Source organism: Alternaria hordeiaustralica (assembly GCF_023758085.1).
Source record: "Alternaria hordeiaustralica strain BMP 2776 chromosome Unknown scaffold_21, whole genome shotgun sequence".
NCBI lineage: Eukaryota > Fungi > Ascomycota > Dothideomycetes > Pleosporales > Pleosporaceae > Alternaria > Alternaria hordeiaustralica.
Genome location: NW_026056793.1, coordinates 85,923 through 105,462, shown reverse-complemented (window position 1 = coordinate 105,462; position 19,540 = coordinate 85,923). Strand labels below are relative to the sequence as shown.

Sequence of the window (19,540 nt, the reverse complement as noted above, 5' to 3'; positions counted from 1 at the left end):
CTCGACGCAGTTCACGATCGCAGAAAGTTCAGAGTCAATGTCTGGGACGGGGGTTGGGGTCGCTAGTAGGACGTCATTGCTGTCTTCTAGCACTGCGCAGAGTGCGGATACGAGCGTTACGTCGTCTTCGGCATCGACGACTGGCGCGGAATCAACGGTGTCGACGGGCTCGGCTGATGTGTCTGATGCGCAGGCTTCGACGATGACGACGGGCTCGGGTGGAAGGGTAGGGAGGAGTTGGTTTGGTGTTGTGGGAGTTGGTGTTGTTGTTGCGATGGTGTTGATGGTTTAAGTGATGGAGAAATATGAACATTTCCTCAGCCTTGCCTCAACCTTGAGGTGCCAAGTTAGCAGATATGCCCGATATAGCTCGACACAGAGTAGCGCGCATCAGCCTTGATAGATATTTATCGAGGCCGCTCGACGAAGACTTCGAATAGCTTCTCTCGACCCATTCCCGGCGCCAAAATGCAGTTCTTCCAGCTCCTCGTCTCGGTTGGCTCACTCTCATGCCCTGTCGCCACAGCGCTACGGATTGAAGTACCCGATGATATACTGAGGAGACAAGACTGCGCGAACCCATGTGGCTTTGGTGGTTGGCTCTGTTGCCCGTCAGGCTGGGATTGTGTCACTGATGCGGCTAACCAAGCTGATTGCGTTTATCCCTCAGACCTACCTACACAACCGCAGCCAGCTACTACTGCACCCCTACCTACACCACCGCGACCAGCTACTGCTGTACTCGACCCATCTAGCACTAGAACTAGCGTGCCATCCAACACCAGCACAGAAGCCAGAAGCTCAACGTCTGGCCTCCGGACTTCGAATCGCGCATCACAGTCAACGTCTCGTCGTCCTTTCCAAAGTCCTGCTCTACCCACTGCCACTGGATCGCAGTCATCAAAATCAACGCCTTCTGTCCCTTCTTCTCAGGATGGCTTGAGCTCTGGCGTTATAGCAGGGGCAGCGCTTGGAGCTATATTCGGTGTCGGTCTCATCGTACTGGGAATATTTTTGCTCTTCAAACGAAGAGCAAGGGCTTTGAACGCGGGGCAAGTAACGGGATATGGTGCGGATCTCCCGGTGGCCTGTAGTATGGGTCAAGAAGCGCGTGGCGCGTCTGAACTTCCGGTTGTGGACAAGACTCCACGAGTGGAAGGTCGGGGTTTTGGTGATTCGACACTTCCGATTGCTGTGGATGGCGGGAAAGCAGGGTGATGGAAGTTGTATACGCTTATATGCCAGCATGCGCGCGCTTAGCTAAGAGTATGTTACGCTTTTCCAGAAGGTCTGTATGACTAAAGCTCGTTCCCATGTGGGAAGAGATATCGATAGGTGTAGCATCGCTACCATACAACCGTTCATCGCACACCTCGCGACTACAGTACTATCTATTTTAGCCCTTTAAGCGCTCTTTAACGCCCTCGCACCTATAATATACCTTTAATTTCTAACTACTTTTTTATTGTACTCTAAACTATCTACCTAGGTAATTTCTACTGCTTACACACTAGCTATACATTAACATAATGTCGCTCTTAACACCTCCTCACTCTCTAGGTGTAGCAATACTGCCTCCCCGATATAGAATCATCCTCGCGCGGATCAAAGCCTCTGAGATTGAGCGATCGGACGAGTTGTGGCTAATAACGAGATGAAGATACTGAGAATCGACCAGGACTTGCTTTGGCGCAGACAAGCGGCGTTACGGGTACAGCCTAGTAAGTAAGCTCCCGATAGCACCTCATGGTAAATGATTTACAATCGATCGTGATTACCGAATGCATGCTTGCACCTTCCCAATGCTTGCTCATATCCCCACCGATAGCCGGTCACTACACGAGTGCCATCGCAACGCAGCAGCGACTGTGGCCTTCAATACAAACAACTTCCTATCGTGCGCAAATACCAAGACAGAACGAGGCTTCTCAACACATCATGGAAGCTGCGTCGCAGACAATGTCCGTCATTCTTACCTCGTAGGGCGCAGGCGGCTGCAGCATAAGCCCGCCACCAGACCGCCGATACCCGAGGCGCAAAACCCAGTCATACCCGGGCTTCCGCCCACCACCAATTCCTGCGCCATCCGTTGTATCACCCTATCATCTATAACTTTTATCCCATTACCATGGACGACTCCGCTACTGGCACAGGCCAACAAGATGTCAATTCGGCGTCTGCAAGCAAAAAGCGGACCCACCCCGAGGATTTCAAGCGCGCATACAAGGCTTGCATCAACTGCCGGCAACGCAAGGCTAAGTGCATCTTGGGAACCGGGCCAGATGGTGGTGAACTAAAGCCACCATGTCAGCGATGCAAGCGCGAGATGCGCGAGTGTGTGTTTCGCTCCGAGAGAAGCTGGGTTAAGAGACGTAAACCGGGGGAAGCGGCGCGCGAGGGCGAGGAAGACGATGAGGCTGTTCATGATCGCCCTCAGTCAAATCCTGCGCCAAACGTGCAGCCCTCGCCAGCTCATAGGTCGTCCATATCGACGCATGGTTTCACGCCGGGGACTAGTCCGCATGTCAACGGCACGAATCGCACTGAGTTTCAGTCACCTCATGGGCATCTTCGCAGGATCTCGTCGAGCCAGCCGGATCTTGCGCATTCGGTTATGCGGACCGTGGTGTCGAGTGGGAGCGATGCGTTGAATTTGCTTTTCGAAGCTGCGCATCATCGCGATGCTATCGATAGCCAGGAACAGTCGGGCTCGCAGGCATATGAGACTCCAAGGTCAGGGCCATCGGGCTATGAGGGTGTTCCGTCGTCGCCGTTCCATACCTTCAGAGCGCAGCCGGTGCAGATGTCGACGCCGTCACCAGAGACGCTGAAGACGTGGACGTCATGTCGGTTCGTGCAGATGGGCTGGTTCTCCGCACATGAGGCGGTCACCTACGTTGATCTATTCTTCAAGAACTGCTCGCCATTGTCGCCGATACTGGGAGAATTTTACTCTCATCATGAGAATCACTATACGCTCATTGCGTTGGATCCATTCCTGTGCACTACCATACTCATGATTTCATCTAGGTACAACATTCTTCCTGGTGTAGGCGGCGCATCCAGAGGTTACTTTGTGCATGACAGGCTTTGGGAGCAATGCCAGCGCTTCATCATGAAGATCATGCTCGGACAAGTCAAGCCGTCGAAAGCGCAGAGTCGGACCATTGGATCTATAGAGGCGCTTCTCTTGCTGTCCGAATGGCATCCTCGCGCGCTGCATTTCCCCACTGCTGCTGATGGCTGGGATTGCGAGCTCATGATCGGCGCGAACAACACCACAGAGGAAGGCGCGAAGCTGTTGGAAGGTGACGTAACATCCAATCGATGGCTTGAGGATGTCATCGAGCCGGCTAAACGTTCTGACCGTATGTCATGGATGCTGATGGGATGCGCGCTGTCGTTAGCACAAGAGCTGGGTCTCTTCGAAGACAACGCTAGGATCGACAAGGACCAAGTGTCTTACCCAAAGTTCACCACTGAGTACCTCATCTTACGAAGGATCAGAGCTCGGAAGCTACTATATGTTCTGCTCGAGCAGCTTTCATGGAGGCTCGGTTGCACATCGATGATCCCGCAGAGTCTTAATCATGCTCTGATGGAGAAGATACCAGTCGACTCCGCAACCGGTGCAGTCGAGCAGTGGCAGTCCTTCATGAGCGCCTGGGTCGAACTCACCAAGCTCGCTCGCTCAATCTCAGACACCATCTACCCAAACACCGCCACGACACGAAGTTTACTACGCACTGGTCGCTACATCGGGCTGTTGGAGCACTTTCAGCCATTGCTAGTATCGTGGCGTAAGAAGTATCTCGACCCATGCAAGCTCAAAGTCGGTCTCCACGACATGCTCCACATCGAATACCAATACGTCCGCATTTACACCAACTCCCTCGGCATGCAAGCCGTCGTCGAGCGTACACTCGCTGAAACCGATCCCGATGTGCCGCAGGAAGACAACCTCCCGTTCAACCTCGAGCCGCGAGACTACGACTTCATCCAAGAAGTCGTCGACGGAAGCTGTCAGATTCTGCAAAAGGTCTGTCAGCTTTCTGAAACGGGGGCGCTGCGGTACTCGCCTGTCAGGATCTTCTTGCGGATAACGACTAGCTCGATCTACTTGATCAAAGGGTTGAGCCTGGGTAGTAGGAATGCCAAGTTGCAGAGTTGTTTGGATATCCTGGACGCGGCGATCAGGGCTCTTCGTGCTAGTAAGTCCATCTCTTCCACCCAACGCACATCTCGCTCTGCGGTCACTAACACGGTATCCCAGGTACCCTCGATGACATGCACCTCGCATCCCGCTACGCCACTCTCCTCGACCTGCACGTCGCCCGCCTCCGCGAATCCTTCGTCGTATCCTCACGTCCACCCCGCCTGCCCTCGCGCGCCACTTCCACCCCCCATAATACGTCTCATAATACTTCACACGCCGCCTCCGCCTCCGCAACAGAAGGCATGGCGTTCTTGAACAATCATAATGCGGGCCAGTCTAGCTTGTCGAGCCTAGCGGAGAATGTAACGGGGCTTATGCCGGATATGCCGGATGATGATTGGTTGGCGCTGCCTTTTGATCCGGCGATGGCGCCGTTTGGGTTGGATGGGGGGTTGCAGGGTGGGTTCCAGGGGTTTGATGATGGGACGTTGGATTTTATTTGGAATTTGCCTATGTAGGGGTGGTGGATGAGGTGGGTGCGTTGGGGGTATGAAGAGGTACACAGGGGTGGAGACTCTGCCTAGAGATTCTTCTCGCTCTTACTGAAGAGATTGTGTTGGGACAATTCGGGGGGAGAACAAGCAATACGTTATCTGCATCGGTTCTTTCTCGTAGAGTCTGTTCCAGCAGGTACCAAATCTTGACGGTAAGTAGCAAACTTGACATCACGCCCGCAGATATACCATACCATTCCCATACCCTCAAAACCCAACACCCCACCTCCCCATCCCCAAGCCTCTATGTTCTCATACCCAACCCCCGATCTCCTCCTACTAGCGCTATCCTGCTCCGGTCTCATTCTCCTGCGCATCCGCAAGCCCTTCAAAGTCATAGGGCTTCTTGCCTTCATGTCTATCTACCACATGCGCGTCGACAATCATGATAGCTGCGTAAGCAACGCGCTCCAAGAATGTAATTACATCGTTCCTCACTGCGCTGCGAAGACGGAAACGTGTGAGGAGTTTCATGGATGGGATAGGCTGGTGGATGAAGATGGTTATGTGGCAGATTGCGGGAGCGAGTGTTAGTGACCTCGATATACGAGTTTTCGTTGAGTTGTCTATCAATCCCTCTCAATCTTGTTGGAGCCTGGTTCAGCTCATCTCGCATCGATTTCACATCAATGCGCACCATTCTAAAACACTTGCGCTTCCCAAAGACTCCTTTTCGATGTTGTTTTCTTTGCCTAGGTACTTCCGCTCTCAAGACTGACACCGCCGATATCATCGTCAACGTTGAGGAAGTGGAATCGCTTCTCGTCCTCCTCACCCATTTCCGAATCGTCCTTCAGTAAATCGATATCGAACCATTCTACCTCTCCTTTGTCGCGTTGTCTCACGGAGACAGTCTTTCGGCCCGCGTGTCGCTCTCCGACTCTTGTCTTTCCGCCGCACATCGTGGCGCATATCAATATTACTCCGTATGCTACAACGCATAGTACAACAAAGCTTAAGAAAGCGAGGTGCGCGTGGCTCTGGGTCGTTTGATCGATGTAGGTGACGTTGTCAATTTGAAGCATGGAGATTCCGTCTACTACGAAGTAGACTAGAAAGAGCGGTGCCATGCAAGTGACGAACATGGCTATAGTGGTTTGGAGGGACATAATAGACTTTCGAGAACAACAAAGCGTTTCGTATGGTAGTGACTGGGTAATGTTCGAAGATTGAGTGCGTAGGTATGAAGATAGATCCTTATCGATGGGCGATGATGTGCCGCTTTAGATTCGCGAAACCGTGCCGCATCGCATACAAAGATAAGATTGATGTTTGCTGCCAGAAACATGTCCCGGGCGCTTGCCGATAGCGTAGCGCCTCAGCTTGGAAGGGGCTAGCTTCTGTTCAAGAGCGCATAAGATAGGTCAATGGATCACGTCTTTCGCAGCAAACCACATCATGTGACGGAGCGAATGAGCCACGCGATAATCCATCGCAATTGAATCTATCAGCCCGAAGCGTTCATGCCCATCTCCTCTCTCAGCGCATCTCTCACAATAACCCCACACATCTTCTTATACGGGTTCGTCCTCACACTCATCTCCCTCGCCACTTCATCTCCATACCGCGCCGCAGCCGCAAAGTCTTTACTCGCTTGCTCCTCCAACTCCGACTTGGTCATACCGTATAAACGTACTTCTGATTCCACAGCTTTGAGATAAAGGTACGCGCGGTGCGAATATACCGTTCGTAGAATCTTCGCAGCATGCGGCGACACGGCTGGTGTAGACGTGGAAGCTGTGGAGGAAAGGTTGATCGCCTGCGCGAGATCAGAGAACACAGCCTCAATATCTGACTCCGCTGTCTCATTCGCAGTCCCGAAAATTGTCTTCCCTTCTTCCAAAGCAGCCTCAAGCTTCATTCGCCGTACCATGGCACGGTTCACCCACGCACCCGCATACGCCGGCCACTGCTTTACCACCGCGTTCAATTCTTCGATCGCAGAGTTTATGTCGCTGACGCTTGATGTGCTGGATATGCGGCCTATGATTTCGCTTTGTTGGCGCTCGAGTGCGGTGAGCTGTGTGTCTGGAAGAATGGGATGGGCGGGTAGTGATGGGTCGATTGATGAGGATATGTCTTTTTGTTGGCCGACGGAGGAAGGGAGGGTCTCTGGGTCGAAGAGCGCGTTGAGGATGCGTGCGTCGTTTGCGGAGAGCGAGGTGTTGGGGAGGGTGATTGCCATGGTTGTGTTGGGCTTGGTCGTGGAATGTATGGCTTTCTTGAAGGTGGCTGAAGAAAGTTGGCATATGGACTCAGCGCGAGAACATAGAGATTCTTTCACGTGAAAGCCATTTTGATCATCGCGATGTTGCACGTCACGTTCTTTCACTCGGCTTAAGCTGCGGAATTCCACGGCAAAGTTCAGGGAGGCTGCGGAAGGCGGCTCGCGCAAGGCTGTCTGGCTCGGCCTATGCGCGGATGGACGAGAACACCCTCGCATGATTCTCCATGTCCATGTCAACTTGTTCTAGCTATGAACAAGCTCAAGTTTAGAGCTGCTAAAGCGCATCAAGCCAGATGGTAAATGAACATAGTATACTTGATGGTGGTGAAGTCGCATGGTTGTGAATTTAGTGAGGGCAGGCTCGCCAGGGAATTGCCGGCTGGCCGCAAAGCCGCAACAACGTGGCGACCAACACTCCTCCTACACGCAACATCGTACATCAAAACCACCCAGACCTGTTCCCAGGGTATGCGCAACTAGTCGCAAACATCATAATCGCGATCTGACGCAAATCGCTCGCCGAGAGCTTGCTACAACCACACGACTGCGACGCGTCGTTCTTACGGCGGATGCAGGCGGAACTTTCATTGGCGGAAAGCGGCGGACAACACTTACTTTCTTCTGGCGGCCAGTGCACGTGAGCTCGGCATAACCAAGTAAATGACGCTACCTGGATTGAAAATGGTAATTGCTAGCAAGAGTGATCGGATATCGGTTCGAGAAGGGAAGTGGATGCAGAACGGTAGAAGATAAAGAATGGCTGCGCATCGGTGCCTAGTGGGCAGTTCACTACACTTCGCAACACTGCTTTATTACTTCCTAGCCAGAGATCTGATTACTTTCAACTATACCTGAGTTACTCAACTGTTCATTCCTGTTCTCAAATCACTTTCACAATGGCGCCCGCTGCTATCTCCCCACCGGCATCGCCACGGCAATCCGCTGCCACCCCTTCAGACGTCTCTTCATACCAAGGCTACCACCATGTGCACTGGTATGTCGGTAACGCCAAACAAGCAGCTTCGTTCTACGTATCACGTATGGGCTTTGAGCGTGTTGCATACCGCGGACTAGAGACCGGATCAAGAACGACTGCATCCCATGTTATCCGGAATGGCAAGGTGACTTTCATCCTCACATCGCCCTTGAGGTGCCTAGAGCAGGGCTCAAGATTCAGCAAAGAAGATGAGCAGCTTCTGCGAGAGATCCATGAGCACCAAGAGCGCCATGGTGATGCCGTCAAAGGTAGGATAGCATCCCCTATCGTCGTTCAGCATCCTTACTGACTTATCAACCCAGATGTCGCTTTTGAAGTCGACAACGTAGATGCCATATACTCCGCGGCCGTCTCATCAGGCGCCGCCACCATCTCAGCCCCGCACGACATCTCCGACAGCTACGGCACCATCCGCCTCGCCACCATCCGCACATACGGCGACACAACGCACACGCTCATCCAAAAGAACAACTACGCCGGCATCTTCCTCCCCGGCTACCGCCCCGAATCCACATCTGCCGACCCCCTCCAAAAGTACCTACCCCAAGTCAAGCTCGAAGCCATCGACCACTGCGTCGGCAACCAAGACTGGGACGAGATGGAAAGCGCGTGCGAATACTACGAGAAGGTGCTTGGTTTCCACCGCTTCTGGAGCGTCGACGACAAGGATATTTGCACTGAGTACTCGGCGCTTAAGAGTATTGTCATGAGCTCGCCGAATGATGTGGTCAAGATGCCTATCAATGAGCCTGCCAAAGGCAAGAAGCAGAGCCAGATTGAGGAGTACGTTGACTTTTACGGTGGTCCTGGTGTTCAGCATATTGCGCTACGCACTGATAATATCGTTCGCGACATCACCAATCTGAAAGCGAGGGGTGTGGAGTTCATCAAGGTGCCTGAGACTTACTATGACTCTATGAAGATGCGGCTCAAGAAGTCGGGACTCAAGCTTAACGAGGACTTTGAGGTGCTCAAGAGCTTGGATATCCTGATTGACTTTGATGAGGGCGGTTACCTGTTGCAGCTTTTCACGAAGCATTTGATGGATCGGCCGACGGTGTTCATCGAGATCATCCAGAGGAACAACTTTGATGGGTTTGGCGCGGGCAACTTCAAGAGTCTGTTCGAGGCGATTGAGCGGGAGCAGGACGCTCGGGGTAACTTGGTTTGAGCGGCGCGTCGTGTCGATGGTGGGTCGTAGCATTTCCAGGCGTTCATCTCGTTCCTAGCGATGCGGTCGCTGGCCGTTCTTCGGGCTTTCAACACATATCCAGTTCAATACATACCATATTTCACATCGCAAAGTTCCGTCGCCCTTACTAACCCATGCTGACCTATGTCGCCCATCCCGTCTCACCCTGCAACGCCACCCGCCCCAACATCCCGAGACGCGTTTCACCCCCTGCCCCCTCATCGTCGTCAACACCACCACGCATCGAAACGCACATCCACGCATATCACACCCAGCCAAGCATATCCGCCGTCGAAAATCCGGCCGAAAGCGCGCTTGCCCAGTGCAGCTCACACCTTGCCGCGACGTCTTGACCCAGCCAAGCCACACCCGCATTACAGGGCGAGCAAACCGCCAACAACGCCATTCAAATCCCGTGACAAACATACCTTCGGTGCTTGCGGATTCCGGTCGCAAATGATGTGTCGCTGCTTCGGCAAGTGCATTTCTGACTTGCATGATTAGTATGCTGAGGCCGTGGAATCCGTGGAGATTGCGTATAAAGCGATAGGTCATCGCACTGTTGTAGGGCACAATGAGAGTAGCGCCGACTTCTGCTTTCTGAAGCCGACGGCGAAGCTCTGTCGGATTCCCCGATTTCGAAAGGAACCTCTGCTTCGACACTCTTTTCTTCTTTGGAGGCGGACCTCTGCCGATTCAGCTCGTCGCAAGCATATGCGCCTAGAAGTCGCCGCGCCGTCTATCCCTGGATCTGGATCTTGAGAGAGGTCAGCGAAGTCAGCGAGAGGACGTCACGAGATATGTTGGGCATAGCTCTCATGAAGGACCTCCTTAGGGTTTCAGCGCGAACCAGATCACCATAGATCGCATGCACGCAAGATCTCTAGCTTAGCGCTTTATCAGAGTCATGAATTCGTGATATCTATAGTCTAGCAACACATTGAGATCTACCGACAAAGATACAGTGAAAGTTGAGACATGAGGATGATGATAGGCAACGGGTGAACATGACATTATGCACTAAAAAGAAGAGATGACCACGTAAAGAATGAATGGCTGCCCCATTTAAGTAATTCTTGTTTCAGTTTAAACATGTGCCGTCATATACGTTATGACGCCTAGTGTTGTTCCCATACTCGTACAGTTGATCGTTCTGCCAGGCTGTTGTAGCAGATCTTGTCTAGACATGAAGGAAAAGCGTCGCGCGTAGTGCAGAAGAGCTTGCCGGCGCTGTGGGTCAATGGGTACTGCAAAAGAGTGACCCATGACGAGCGCACTTAGGCGAAGGCCCCGACAATGGACATACCAGCTGCGCCCATCAGGACGTAGATGAATGCATATGTCTTGGTGCTGCCGGTCATTGTGTGCTGAGCCTCCTCAGAGAGGAAGTCCTCGGCCAACAGATCTACGAGCGCAGCGTAGATGAGAAGACCAGACGAGATGGCGTTGAAGACTCCGACGATGATCAGACCAAATGCCGAGTTGGGGTCGTAAGATCCACGAGTAATGAGTCCGATAGCCTGGCCAATGGGCGCGGTGGTACCGAAAGCAACAACGAGAGCCCAGGGCTTCCAGCTGTTCTTGGGGTAAGGAACATCCGCGATACGCGTGCCGAGACCGAGACCCTCGAACATCTGATGGAAGACGATGGCGATGAGCAGGATGATGAAACCCTCGGCTGTGATGGAAATGGTCATGCCGACGAAGACGGAGTGGAACAGAATACCACCCTCAATGAGCGTGATCTGCATGGACTGCTTCTTGAGGACAAGAGGGTCGACAGCCGCCTCGACGTCGTCGTCAAAGTACGAGTTAGCCTCCGGTTGATGAGGAGCCTGTTGCTGCTGGTAGGATGGCATAGGAGGCATGGCGCGGTTGATCGTGGCAAGCATCTCGTCGCGCTGGCGCACGTACTGCTCGTAGAATACGATGAACCATGGCGGCATTTCGGACTTGGCCTCGAGCTCGTCGCTGCCGCTCTTGGGGAATGGGAAGTTGTCCACGGGGTAGGTTGACTCTTCGACCCATCCTCGCTTCTCGTCGCGCTGAGCAAGCATCGTCTTCTGCGAATCATAGCTCTCAACTCGTCGGATAGGGTTGTTGAAGGCTGCCTGAATGCCAGTGGTGGAGGGGTGGGCGTGTTGTGCGCCGTTGAATGCTTCTCCTGTTGCGCCACCGTGGCTGTGACCGCCAGTCTTCGCGTGAAGCCACATCTCGATCGTGAAGAGAATGAAGAGCGAACCCATCATGATCACACCTGGTAGAGCAGGGTAATCGTCGGTGAATAGATCCGGTAGGCATGGGTCGTTGAGCGACGCAAAGGCGGTCGGCAGTAGATGGACGAAGGCGGTAGCGATTAGAACACCGGTACCAAAGTGCTTGCAGAAGAAGAAGACCTTCGGTGGGATCTTCATCCACTTAACCTTCTTTGCCACTACTGGAAATCCAGCACCAAAGATGGAAGCGAAGAACACAATGACTAAGAAGATATTAGTGGTGTACTATGATCGGCTTGGATATACTCACAAACTGCAGCAACGTGCAGAGGAAAGTCATAGACGGCAGCATCCGCCTCGCTGCCGCACTGAGGCTTCTCCGTGTCGGCCATTGCGAAGATTACAAAGAATGTATGTTTAGTTCAAGGAATGTGTGGAATAATCCCAGACTTGCCAGCAGTCCCGTCGCCGGCGACGATGAACAAGAAGAAAGAGACGAAGAAAGAAAGGAAGTCAACACACTCTCTCAAAGAGTAACAAGAACTGAAAACGCACAGAAGTGATGTTGTGAATATGGGCAGCAGGCTCGGCACTCCAGACTATGTATTGCTTTAAGGGCCAGTAGGATAAGAGACACTAACCGCATCATGCAGATCTGCACGTCTCCAGAACACCTGAAGACGATAGTGGGACCTCGATACAGTGGCCTGTGCCTCAGCTATCGCCTGCAGTGATAGGTGCTCCAAGCAGCAAACGCGGAGGTCCAGACGGTGTCAGGACCAGCCAGCCTTGCGCCGAAGACGAAAGAAGCATTGCCATGAGGTTTCCAGGCAGGAACTGGAATTGCCTGCGCCCAGCCTTCGAAGCTCATTGGAGACGGCTGTCATGCGCGTAGATGCTTGGCAGGCACGCTCGATCTGCGAAGGGGTGGGGATGTGATGCGGCTCAAGTCTCGTTTCCGGCGAGTGGGCCAAGCGAGTGGGACAGCTGACGAAGTGTGGAGGTGCGAAGCATTAGGGGTGAGGCTTGACTGCTGCCATCTGGTGCAGCTGGAGTTCGAAGTGGCTCAGCATGCCGATGTCGTTGGCCAATGGGCCGTTTCGCGATTGCGTTGACGTGTGTGGGCCAAGCTCGGCTTAGTTTCGTGCCGTAGTGATAAGCTTGGCATGGGCCGACTCGGTGAGTTTTGAAACCTGGAGATGTAAAAGAAAGTCGTCGTGGGGATATAGATGGCGTCCACTATGGCCCCACGCTGTAGCCGATGCAATCCTGCCGCGGCGATCACTGCGTTCCAAGGCTGCGCTATCTGTCAGGCGTGTGACGATTTTAGCCGGAGGGAAAGAATAGCCAACCCTGGAGAACTTGCGACGCGTCTTCCGAGTCATCAAACCACCGCACCAACAACAATTCCATCAAGCCCACTTCAAGAATGGAGATGGGTGTGTGGGGACGCGTTCGTCCACAGATGACAAGCTTTTCAACGCGTCTTAGCATCGTAAAAGTTCCGGTCAGTTTAGATCGCCGCTAACATCTCTACGTTGTACACGCGTGCGCGGGCATTTTCACCACGCCTCCGCGCATGCAGACAGCCAAGCCTTATAAGGTATCAAGATAAGGCCAAGCTCATCAAGTCATACCATAACAGGTATCACGGCTAACCCACCATGTACTAGCGAGCCGTTGGAAATGCTTAGCGAGTTTCATGCTCCGTGCCCAGCAATCCTACACCTGCACCAACGTGCAGTGTTCACACATTGTAGCACCGAGTAAACGATCTGGCCATTCCACTATGACTTCAGGGTTCAGAGAAAGAAACTCCTGCGGAGGAGGGCGGGAAATACGCCGCGGTGGCGTTCGCAGCGGTGCTTTATTACATTGCATGCCCTGAGCTGAGGCATATATCACCCACTTCGTAACTCCCACACCGTAGCAGATCCTAGAGATCGCCCATACACACACATACGCGTCCCTCAGCCCATTGCCCGGACACCATGACTTCCGATCTTCACAGTATGTCTCAGGCAACCCAAGCCCGTGGTTCTCTTGTCTGACCGTCCGTCTAGCTTCACCTAATGGCCCATCACACGACCAAGCTGCTGGGCAAACAAGCGCTCCAGTAGGCTCTAGCACTACGCCTTCGTCAAACCAGGCCAATGTCGGCGCCGAGCATAGGACAGATGCCATTGAGCGGCTGTCATCTGTAGACAATGCATCGTCGCGGGGAGCCAAGGACGATGTCACCATCACCGTTCACAATGATCCACTCGATCTCCGCAAACACATGCGCGACGATGTGACCCAGAAACAGATGAAGAGTGATTATCCACTCGCCAAGCCCAGGCACATGAAGAAGTTCTACACAAGACAGAATGCCTTGATCGATCAGTTCCTCCAGAGCGGAGATGAAGAACGCTTGGCTGCTCTTGACATGGTCGAGAATGGACCCAAGGTTCGCTTCGCAGTGAACGCTTCGTTCATCGTCAACTTCTGCTTGTTCATCATCCAGATGTATGCAGCCATCTCTACGGGCTCGCTGTCGCTGTTCGCGACAGCTGCAGACGCCTTCATGGACTTAGTCTCGTCGGTGGTCATGCTCATAACATCGCGCATGGCAGCACGGCCAAGCGTTTACAAGTACCCCGTGGGGCGGACACGTATCGAGACGATCGGCATCATCATGTTCTGCTGTTTGATGACAACGGTAGCCATCCAGCTCATCGTAAGTACTCCTTCCCGTGTGGCCGGCTCAGCTATTGACGTGTAACAAGATCGAATCTGGGCGTTCCTTGGCTGGCGGTGCGACGGAATCTGAAGAACTCCACATCATCCCCATCGCTTTCGTTGCGACAGCCATCTTCTGCAAAGGCTCCCTGTGCGTCTACTGCTTCATCTATCGGCGTTACCCCGCTGTCCACGTCTTCTTCATCGACCATCGCAATGACATTGTCGTCAATGCCTTCGGTCTTGCCATGTCGATCGTCGGTAGCCGCGTCGTCTGGTATGTCGACCCTATCGGTGCTATTCTCATCGGTCTCTTGATCTTGGTTTCTTGGGCTGCCAATGCTTTCGACCACGTCTGGCTGCTCGTTGGCAAGTCCGCACCTAAGGACTACATCAGCAAGCTGATCTACATGGTTGTCACACACGACGACAGGATCCAGAGGGTCGACACTTGCCGCGCGTACCATGCTGGGCAGAACTACTACGTCGAAGTAGACATCGTTATGGATGAGGGTCTGCCGCTAAAGGTTACCCATGACGTCTCGCAGACCCTTCAGAGGAAGCTTGAAGGTATGTCTCAGTCACTCACTTACATATACCACCCAATACTAACACGCCACAGGTCTTGCGGATGTTGAGCGAGCCTACGTGCACGTCGACTACGAAAGCGAGCACGACATCTTCGAGGAGCACAAGCCCCTCTATGAAGTCACGCAGTCGAAGACCATCAAGGAACGCGTCAAGGCTCTGCGCTACTTGTTTAAGAAGAACGAGAAGGGTGCTTGAGCATCGACATCTGTATGCTATGTATTTTTACGATGCGACCGGCATCAAAAGCTCACGTTTTCTTTTACCTCATTTATACCCCGGCGCAGCAATACACAAAGCCGCTGTTGTTACTGTTATTGTTAATGCGAATGTTATTGCTAATGAGACACATTGTCTTCACCCTTGGGCTGTCTTCTGCATCGTGTTTCTCCTGCTTCATCTTTCTTTGTCTTAAGCCTTTGACACCATACAATGGTACCGAAACCACTGTTATACAGCCACTATCTCTATCTCTCGACTTTGTGTCTCTTCTCATTGATCTTACCAGCGAGATTTCTCAATTCTTTTAAGAAATCTGACGCCTAAATCCCCCGCTTCCTAGTTCACATATCCATCTACGCATCTTGAAACTCTACCAGCCCACGATATGTCTCAACCTGCACTTTCTCCCAGTCTAACACTTCTAGACTCCGAACCCACTCATGAAAACCGAGAATCACCAGCAACAGCCCCATCCGATCACACCGATGAGACTGAAAGTACCCAAGAAGAACCATTATTATCAGTAACAGCCCCATCAGACCACTCCGATGACACCGATAACACAGCAAGTACTCAAGAAGACCCATCATCACCAGTAACAGCCCCATCCGACCACTCAGATGGCCCAGTTGCCGCTGCTGACGCTACCGAGTCAAAAGCTTCTACCTCCGAAGCCAAAACGGCAGAACGCAGACCTCTAAGCAAAGTACAAGAGCTAGCAGCTTGGTATGATTCACAGGCAAACGGAAACTTGAGACTACAAGTTTTAACATGGGATGGTAGGGCGGTAGATGCGCCTAAACACGAGGCTAAGAAGTCTAAGAAGACGCCGCAAGCGGAGTAGGGTTTGATGTAGCGAGGCAGATAGATGGCTTCGTTGGTGGTATGGAAGATGTGAGGTGATGGGCGGGTCAGATGGATGTCTGCTTGTCTTGAAGGATGATGGGCGTTGGATTAGCTCATGTAGCGACAGACCGATATCTTCTCAGCTTGGTCGCGTGGTAGTACCCGTATTCTTTTCGCGTATAAAGTCCTCTTCATCGTTTTCTTCATCTCCGACAGTGACATCCCCAAGAAAGCAAGAATCATAATCATCTCCGGTTTCATTCTGGCAATCGTCCCCTGGTTTCTTTGGCAAACGCAGTATTATGATGTCGTGCTGTACAATAGTATTCAGTCGTGTCGCGAAGGCACCACCAGGCAGAGGTATACCGCTGAGCGGGGTGGGTTCAAGTTGGGGGATTGCATGAAGATTGTTAGGGCTTGTGCTGAGGAGGTGGGCGGGAGGATTGAGGGAGGGGACTAGGGAGGTGGGCTGAATGATCCGATTTTTCTGGAAACAAGCTAACTTTCTTATGATTTTTCTAGGTACATGGGTTCCTTCAAGCCAGATCGCTGGATCGGTTGTCGTGCGGGCAGATAAACTGCGGATATGCTGGGAACGCCTTGGACTTCTCCCCCGCCCGAACTCCTTAAGCATGAATATCCACTGCCCGCGCCGATCCAAAACGAGGTATTGCTTACCGTCAAATTCTAGCGACGCGATTGCGAAGGATAATTTTGTCAAGTTCCAGGACCGCCCATCCGCCCTGTCTGACACGTCGGGCCCTCTCTTGATCAATGGAACGCGCTTTCTGGACCAGAATAGACGACCTCGGGCCTTTGTAGCTGTCACAAACGTAAACATCCTCCTTGTTGAAGTTCGCGTAGACTTCTGCAGCGCCGACACCCAGAGAATACCACGCGCCTCCGTCTAATTTAGCGGCTTCGTATCGCGCTTCACGGTTGACGAAGAAGAGTGTAGGATAGCCACGATGTGTTTGGACCGAGATGGTTCCCTTGTCCTGATGGATGATGACGAAATTCCGATCAGGTGTGTCGCAATAGCTAAGCTTCTTACGGGGTGGGGATATCTGATCGTGGAAGGCGATAGCCCATATCTTGGCGCGGAGCTCGGCTGGTAGGCGTGAGAAAGGAAATGGTGTAGACTTTCTCGTGGTCTTGGCCTTTTTCGATTTTTTACCCTTGGTGGGCCAGCACAGCTTGGTAGCTCTTCTGGTAGCTCTTCTGGATTTGGTAGTTGATTTTGACCTGGTAGCTCCTTTGGACTCGGTGGATACTTTGGAAGTATCCGAGATGCGGTTGTATCGCTCGTGGTAGGGCTCTTCCACCTCGTCCCATGGCACTATAAGGCGGTTGGTGATCATTTTGTCGACGATAGTAATCGGTAGAAAGTCGGATGATTATGCCATCGTTGGAAGGTCAGCGGAAGGCGCGTCTGCTTGGAGAGTAGTTTTGGTCGCTCTCTTCAAGAAGCGATGGTGTAGACAGGAAGCTCGCAAGGAGTGAGAGAGCGCAGAATTCGCCGTGTAGCGAGACCGCCCATCGCCAAAGGTGAAGGCAGGAGCGTTTGCCGGTGCACGTGACGCCAAGCCCAGTGTCGTCATGACGCGATGAGGCACGGTTTCGCGGCTTCTTCACACCCACCTCGCTGCGCAACTTTTCAGTGGTTATCCGGCACAGCTCTCCATCAGCCTCATTATGTCAGATCTCAGACACTGTTAGTGACGCGCACGTCTCGTCGGGATACGGTCGGACAGCCCGCCAGCTTGTAACCAGCACAAGGGTCCAGGTAGTCGCAGCTGGAACCCATAGCCGCCGATGCGCCACCGTTTTTGTGACTCCAGAATGAGTCGGTGGTCTTTTTTGACAAGGCAGATGTGTATCTTGATCCAATACCGGAGACGTGGTGTGATAGCCAATACACAGATTAGCGTTCGGCTTACAGCTCAAGCTCGAGAGCATTGATAGCCAGGTATACACGGTTCTTGCTGGATACTTTCTGAATGTGTTAGTCAGTCCAAAAATGGATACCTACAAAACTTACGAGTCTGATAACTCCAAGTTTCTCTACGACAGAAACGAGTATTGTCCTCTCGACGACAGCATAATAGCTATCTCGCTAATCACCGCTGAGCAGTTGTTCATAGCATCCGGTAAGTCTCCATCCAGATGACAGCCACAAAAGACTACACAGGCGGACTCGGATACTGCGCCGCCGGGTTATCCGGCGAAGACCTATGGCCCGTATTCGACGGCGCCTGGCTCGTCGCCGCCAGCGCAAAGTACGGATTATCCGGCATAGACATGCGCTTCGGCATGATACTCGCCAAGCTTGGCAACGTAATCTGCACCCTCGTCTCCGGCTTCGGATTAAGCTGAATGAGCAAATCCGCCTCTTTAATCTCCCTCAACACATCCTCAACATCACGCCCTTTCCTGACCCTCCTCAGCAGCTCATACGACTCGCTATCCGGGCTCGTCCGGATCAACTTGAATAGTTCGACATACGCTTCGTTTTCGGCTTCCAAGGCATCGTATTTCCGTTTTAGGGCTTGGCCCTGGGTTTCCGACGATCGGGTAGCGTAGTGGCAGGATGTTGTCCGCTTGACGCATTCGATGCAGACAGGTCGCTCGCCGTTACATTTAATCTTCCTCGCGCGGCATTGATCGCAGGCGGATGCGACGCGATCACGAGGTAAAGGTGGGAGAGGTTCGTTGCGCGGGCGGACAGCAGACGGGAGGAGTGGCCTGAGTGGACGCATAGCGCTCGATCGAAAACGAAAAAGCCAGTAGCAGGACGTGCTCAAACAGAACAAAAAGTCGTAAAAACGAAGGCTAGAAACCGATGATAAATACGGTCATGGTGGGGCCCAGAAACGTGGTCTCCTTCCCATCTTTTAAGGGATGGAATTTGTCGAATATCGATGCTGCTCAAAAAAGACCAGGCCTCCGGGATCTCGATGGTAATTGGAACGCGGCAAGTTTGCCCGCCAATCGGAAGCCAGAGTGATGCGGATTGCGTGCGTCGCCGAACTTCATCTTTTGCGCAGCAGTCTTTTACACATACGCGTGTTTGGAATGCGAACCCGGCAATTGCCGTTACGTATCGTCATCTTTGGTGTTTGTTTAATATGCGTCTTGGTATTGCGGTTTGCGCAAGATGCCCACGTTTCCGCGGCAAGCACTCCAGTACTGGCATGGCATGATGTCGTTATTTGGAAAACGTACCCCATCGTGATTGGCGACGGTGAAATAACTCCGTGTGTATTTCTCATTCGTCAACAAGACATATACTAGAAAGAGATTCGATGGTGTACTGTAGCAGATGCAATGGTCGTTCCACATTCGTCCTACTAACGGTGCACCTGCAGCTGTGCAAGCAGGGCTTTACTCCGGTTAGCCGCATCGAGATTTCTGCGGCTGCATCTGCCATGCATAGACAGCAGATTATTTTGTCTCCACCGTAATACTCTTGGTCTCGTATCGTGACAGTCTCGCAAAAGCTACGGCCGCGGTCTGCATTATACCGATGGTTCAGGCTGGAATTACCTCCTTGGGGTAATCCAGACGTCAACGCAGACACAGATGGGGTATGCCTTAGCGCATGCTAGTGTGTGTCGGACCTGTACTTCGAAAGGTGAGGGCTGCATGCTACCGATGAGGAAATGGGGTCGCACCGGAGCGTCGTCCGCAGCTCAATTGGTTGTTGTTGACCAGCGTACCGCGGATGGAGCGTGCGACACGTAGTGGCATCGTCGGAGACAGAGGCACGCGCTCCAGATGAGGTTGGTAAGCTGGGGGTGCGCTTCATTGGCTGGGAACTC

The 19,540-nt window shown here is 52.7% G+C and overlaps 6 protein-coding genes across 6 annotated transcripts; 4 read left to right on the top strand and 2 right to left on the bottom strand.

The window, feature by feature from the left end:
• Positions 1-2,803: 2,803 nt before the first annotated feature.
• On the top strand, positions 2,804-5,510 carry J4E84_008346 (uncharacterized protein; the record flags this gene model as incomplete). The annotated part of the gene is made up of 3 exons (XM_049390922.1): positions 2,804-4,211; positions 4,274-4,366; positions 5,407-5,510. 3 exons carry the CDS (start codon positions 2,804-2,806, stop codon positions 5,508-5,510), a joined length of 1,605 nt encoding a protein of 534 aa, XP_049241264.1.
• A 647-nt stretch (positions 5,511-6,157) lies between these two features.
• J4E84_008345 (uncharacterized protein) lies at positions 6,158-6,895 on the bottom strand (the record flags this gene model as incomplete). Its single annotated transcript, XM_049390921.1, has 1 exon — positions 6,158-6,895. The coding sequence occupies one exon, from the start codon at positions 6,893-6,895 to the stop codon at positions 6,158-6,160; it is 738 nt and encodes a 245-aa protein (XP_049241263.1).
• Positions 6,896-7,833: 938 nt separating this feature from the next.
• Positions 7,834-9,105, top strand: J4E84_008344 (uncharacterized protein; the record flags this gene model as incomplete). The annotated part of the gene is made up of 2 exons (XM_049390920.1): positions 7,834-8,182; positions 8,237-9,105. 2 exons carry the CDS (start codon positions 7,834-7,836, stop codon positions 9,103-9,105), a joined length of 1,218 nt encoding a protein of 405 aa, XP_049241262.1.
• Positions 9,106-10,403: 1,298 nt separating this feature from the next.
• J4E84_008343 (uncharacterized protein) lies at positions 10,404-11,734 on the bottom strand (the record flags this gene model as incomplete). The annotated part of the gene is made up of 2 exons (XM_049390919.1): positions 10,404-11,605; positions 11,653-11,734. The coding sequence occupies 2 exons, from the start codon at positions 11,732-11,734 to the stop codon at positions 10,404-10,406; spliced, it is 1,284 nt and encodes a 427-aa protein (XP_049241261.1).
• A 1,599-nt stretch (positions 11,735-13,333) lies between these two features.
• J4E84_008342 (uncharacterized protein) lies at positions 13,334-14,849 on the top strand (the record flags this gene model as incomplete). The annotated part of the gene is made up of 4 exons (XM_049390918.1): positions 13,334-13,352; positions 13,406-14,061; positions 14,111-14,633; positions 14,686-14,849. The coding sequence occupies 4 exons, from the start codon at positions 13,334-13,336 to the stop codon at positions 14,847-14,849; spliced, it is 1,362 nt and encodes a 453-aa protein (XP_049241260.1).
• A 3,036-nt stretch (positions 14,850-17,885) lies between these two features.
• J4E84_008341 (uncharacterized protein) lies at positions 17,886-18,095 on the top strand (the record flags this gene model as incomplete). The annotated part of the gene is made up of 1 exon (XM_049390917.1): positions 17,886-18,095. The coding sequence occupies one exon, from the start codon at positions 17,886-17,888 to the stop codon at positions 18,093-18,095; it is 210 nt and encodes a 69-aa protein (XP_049241259.1).
• Positions 18,096-19,540: the final 1,445 nt, after the last annotated feature.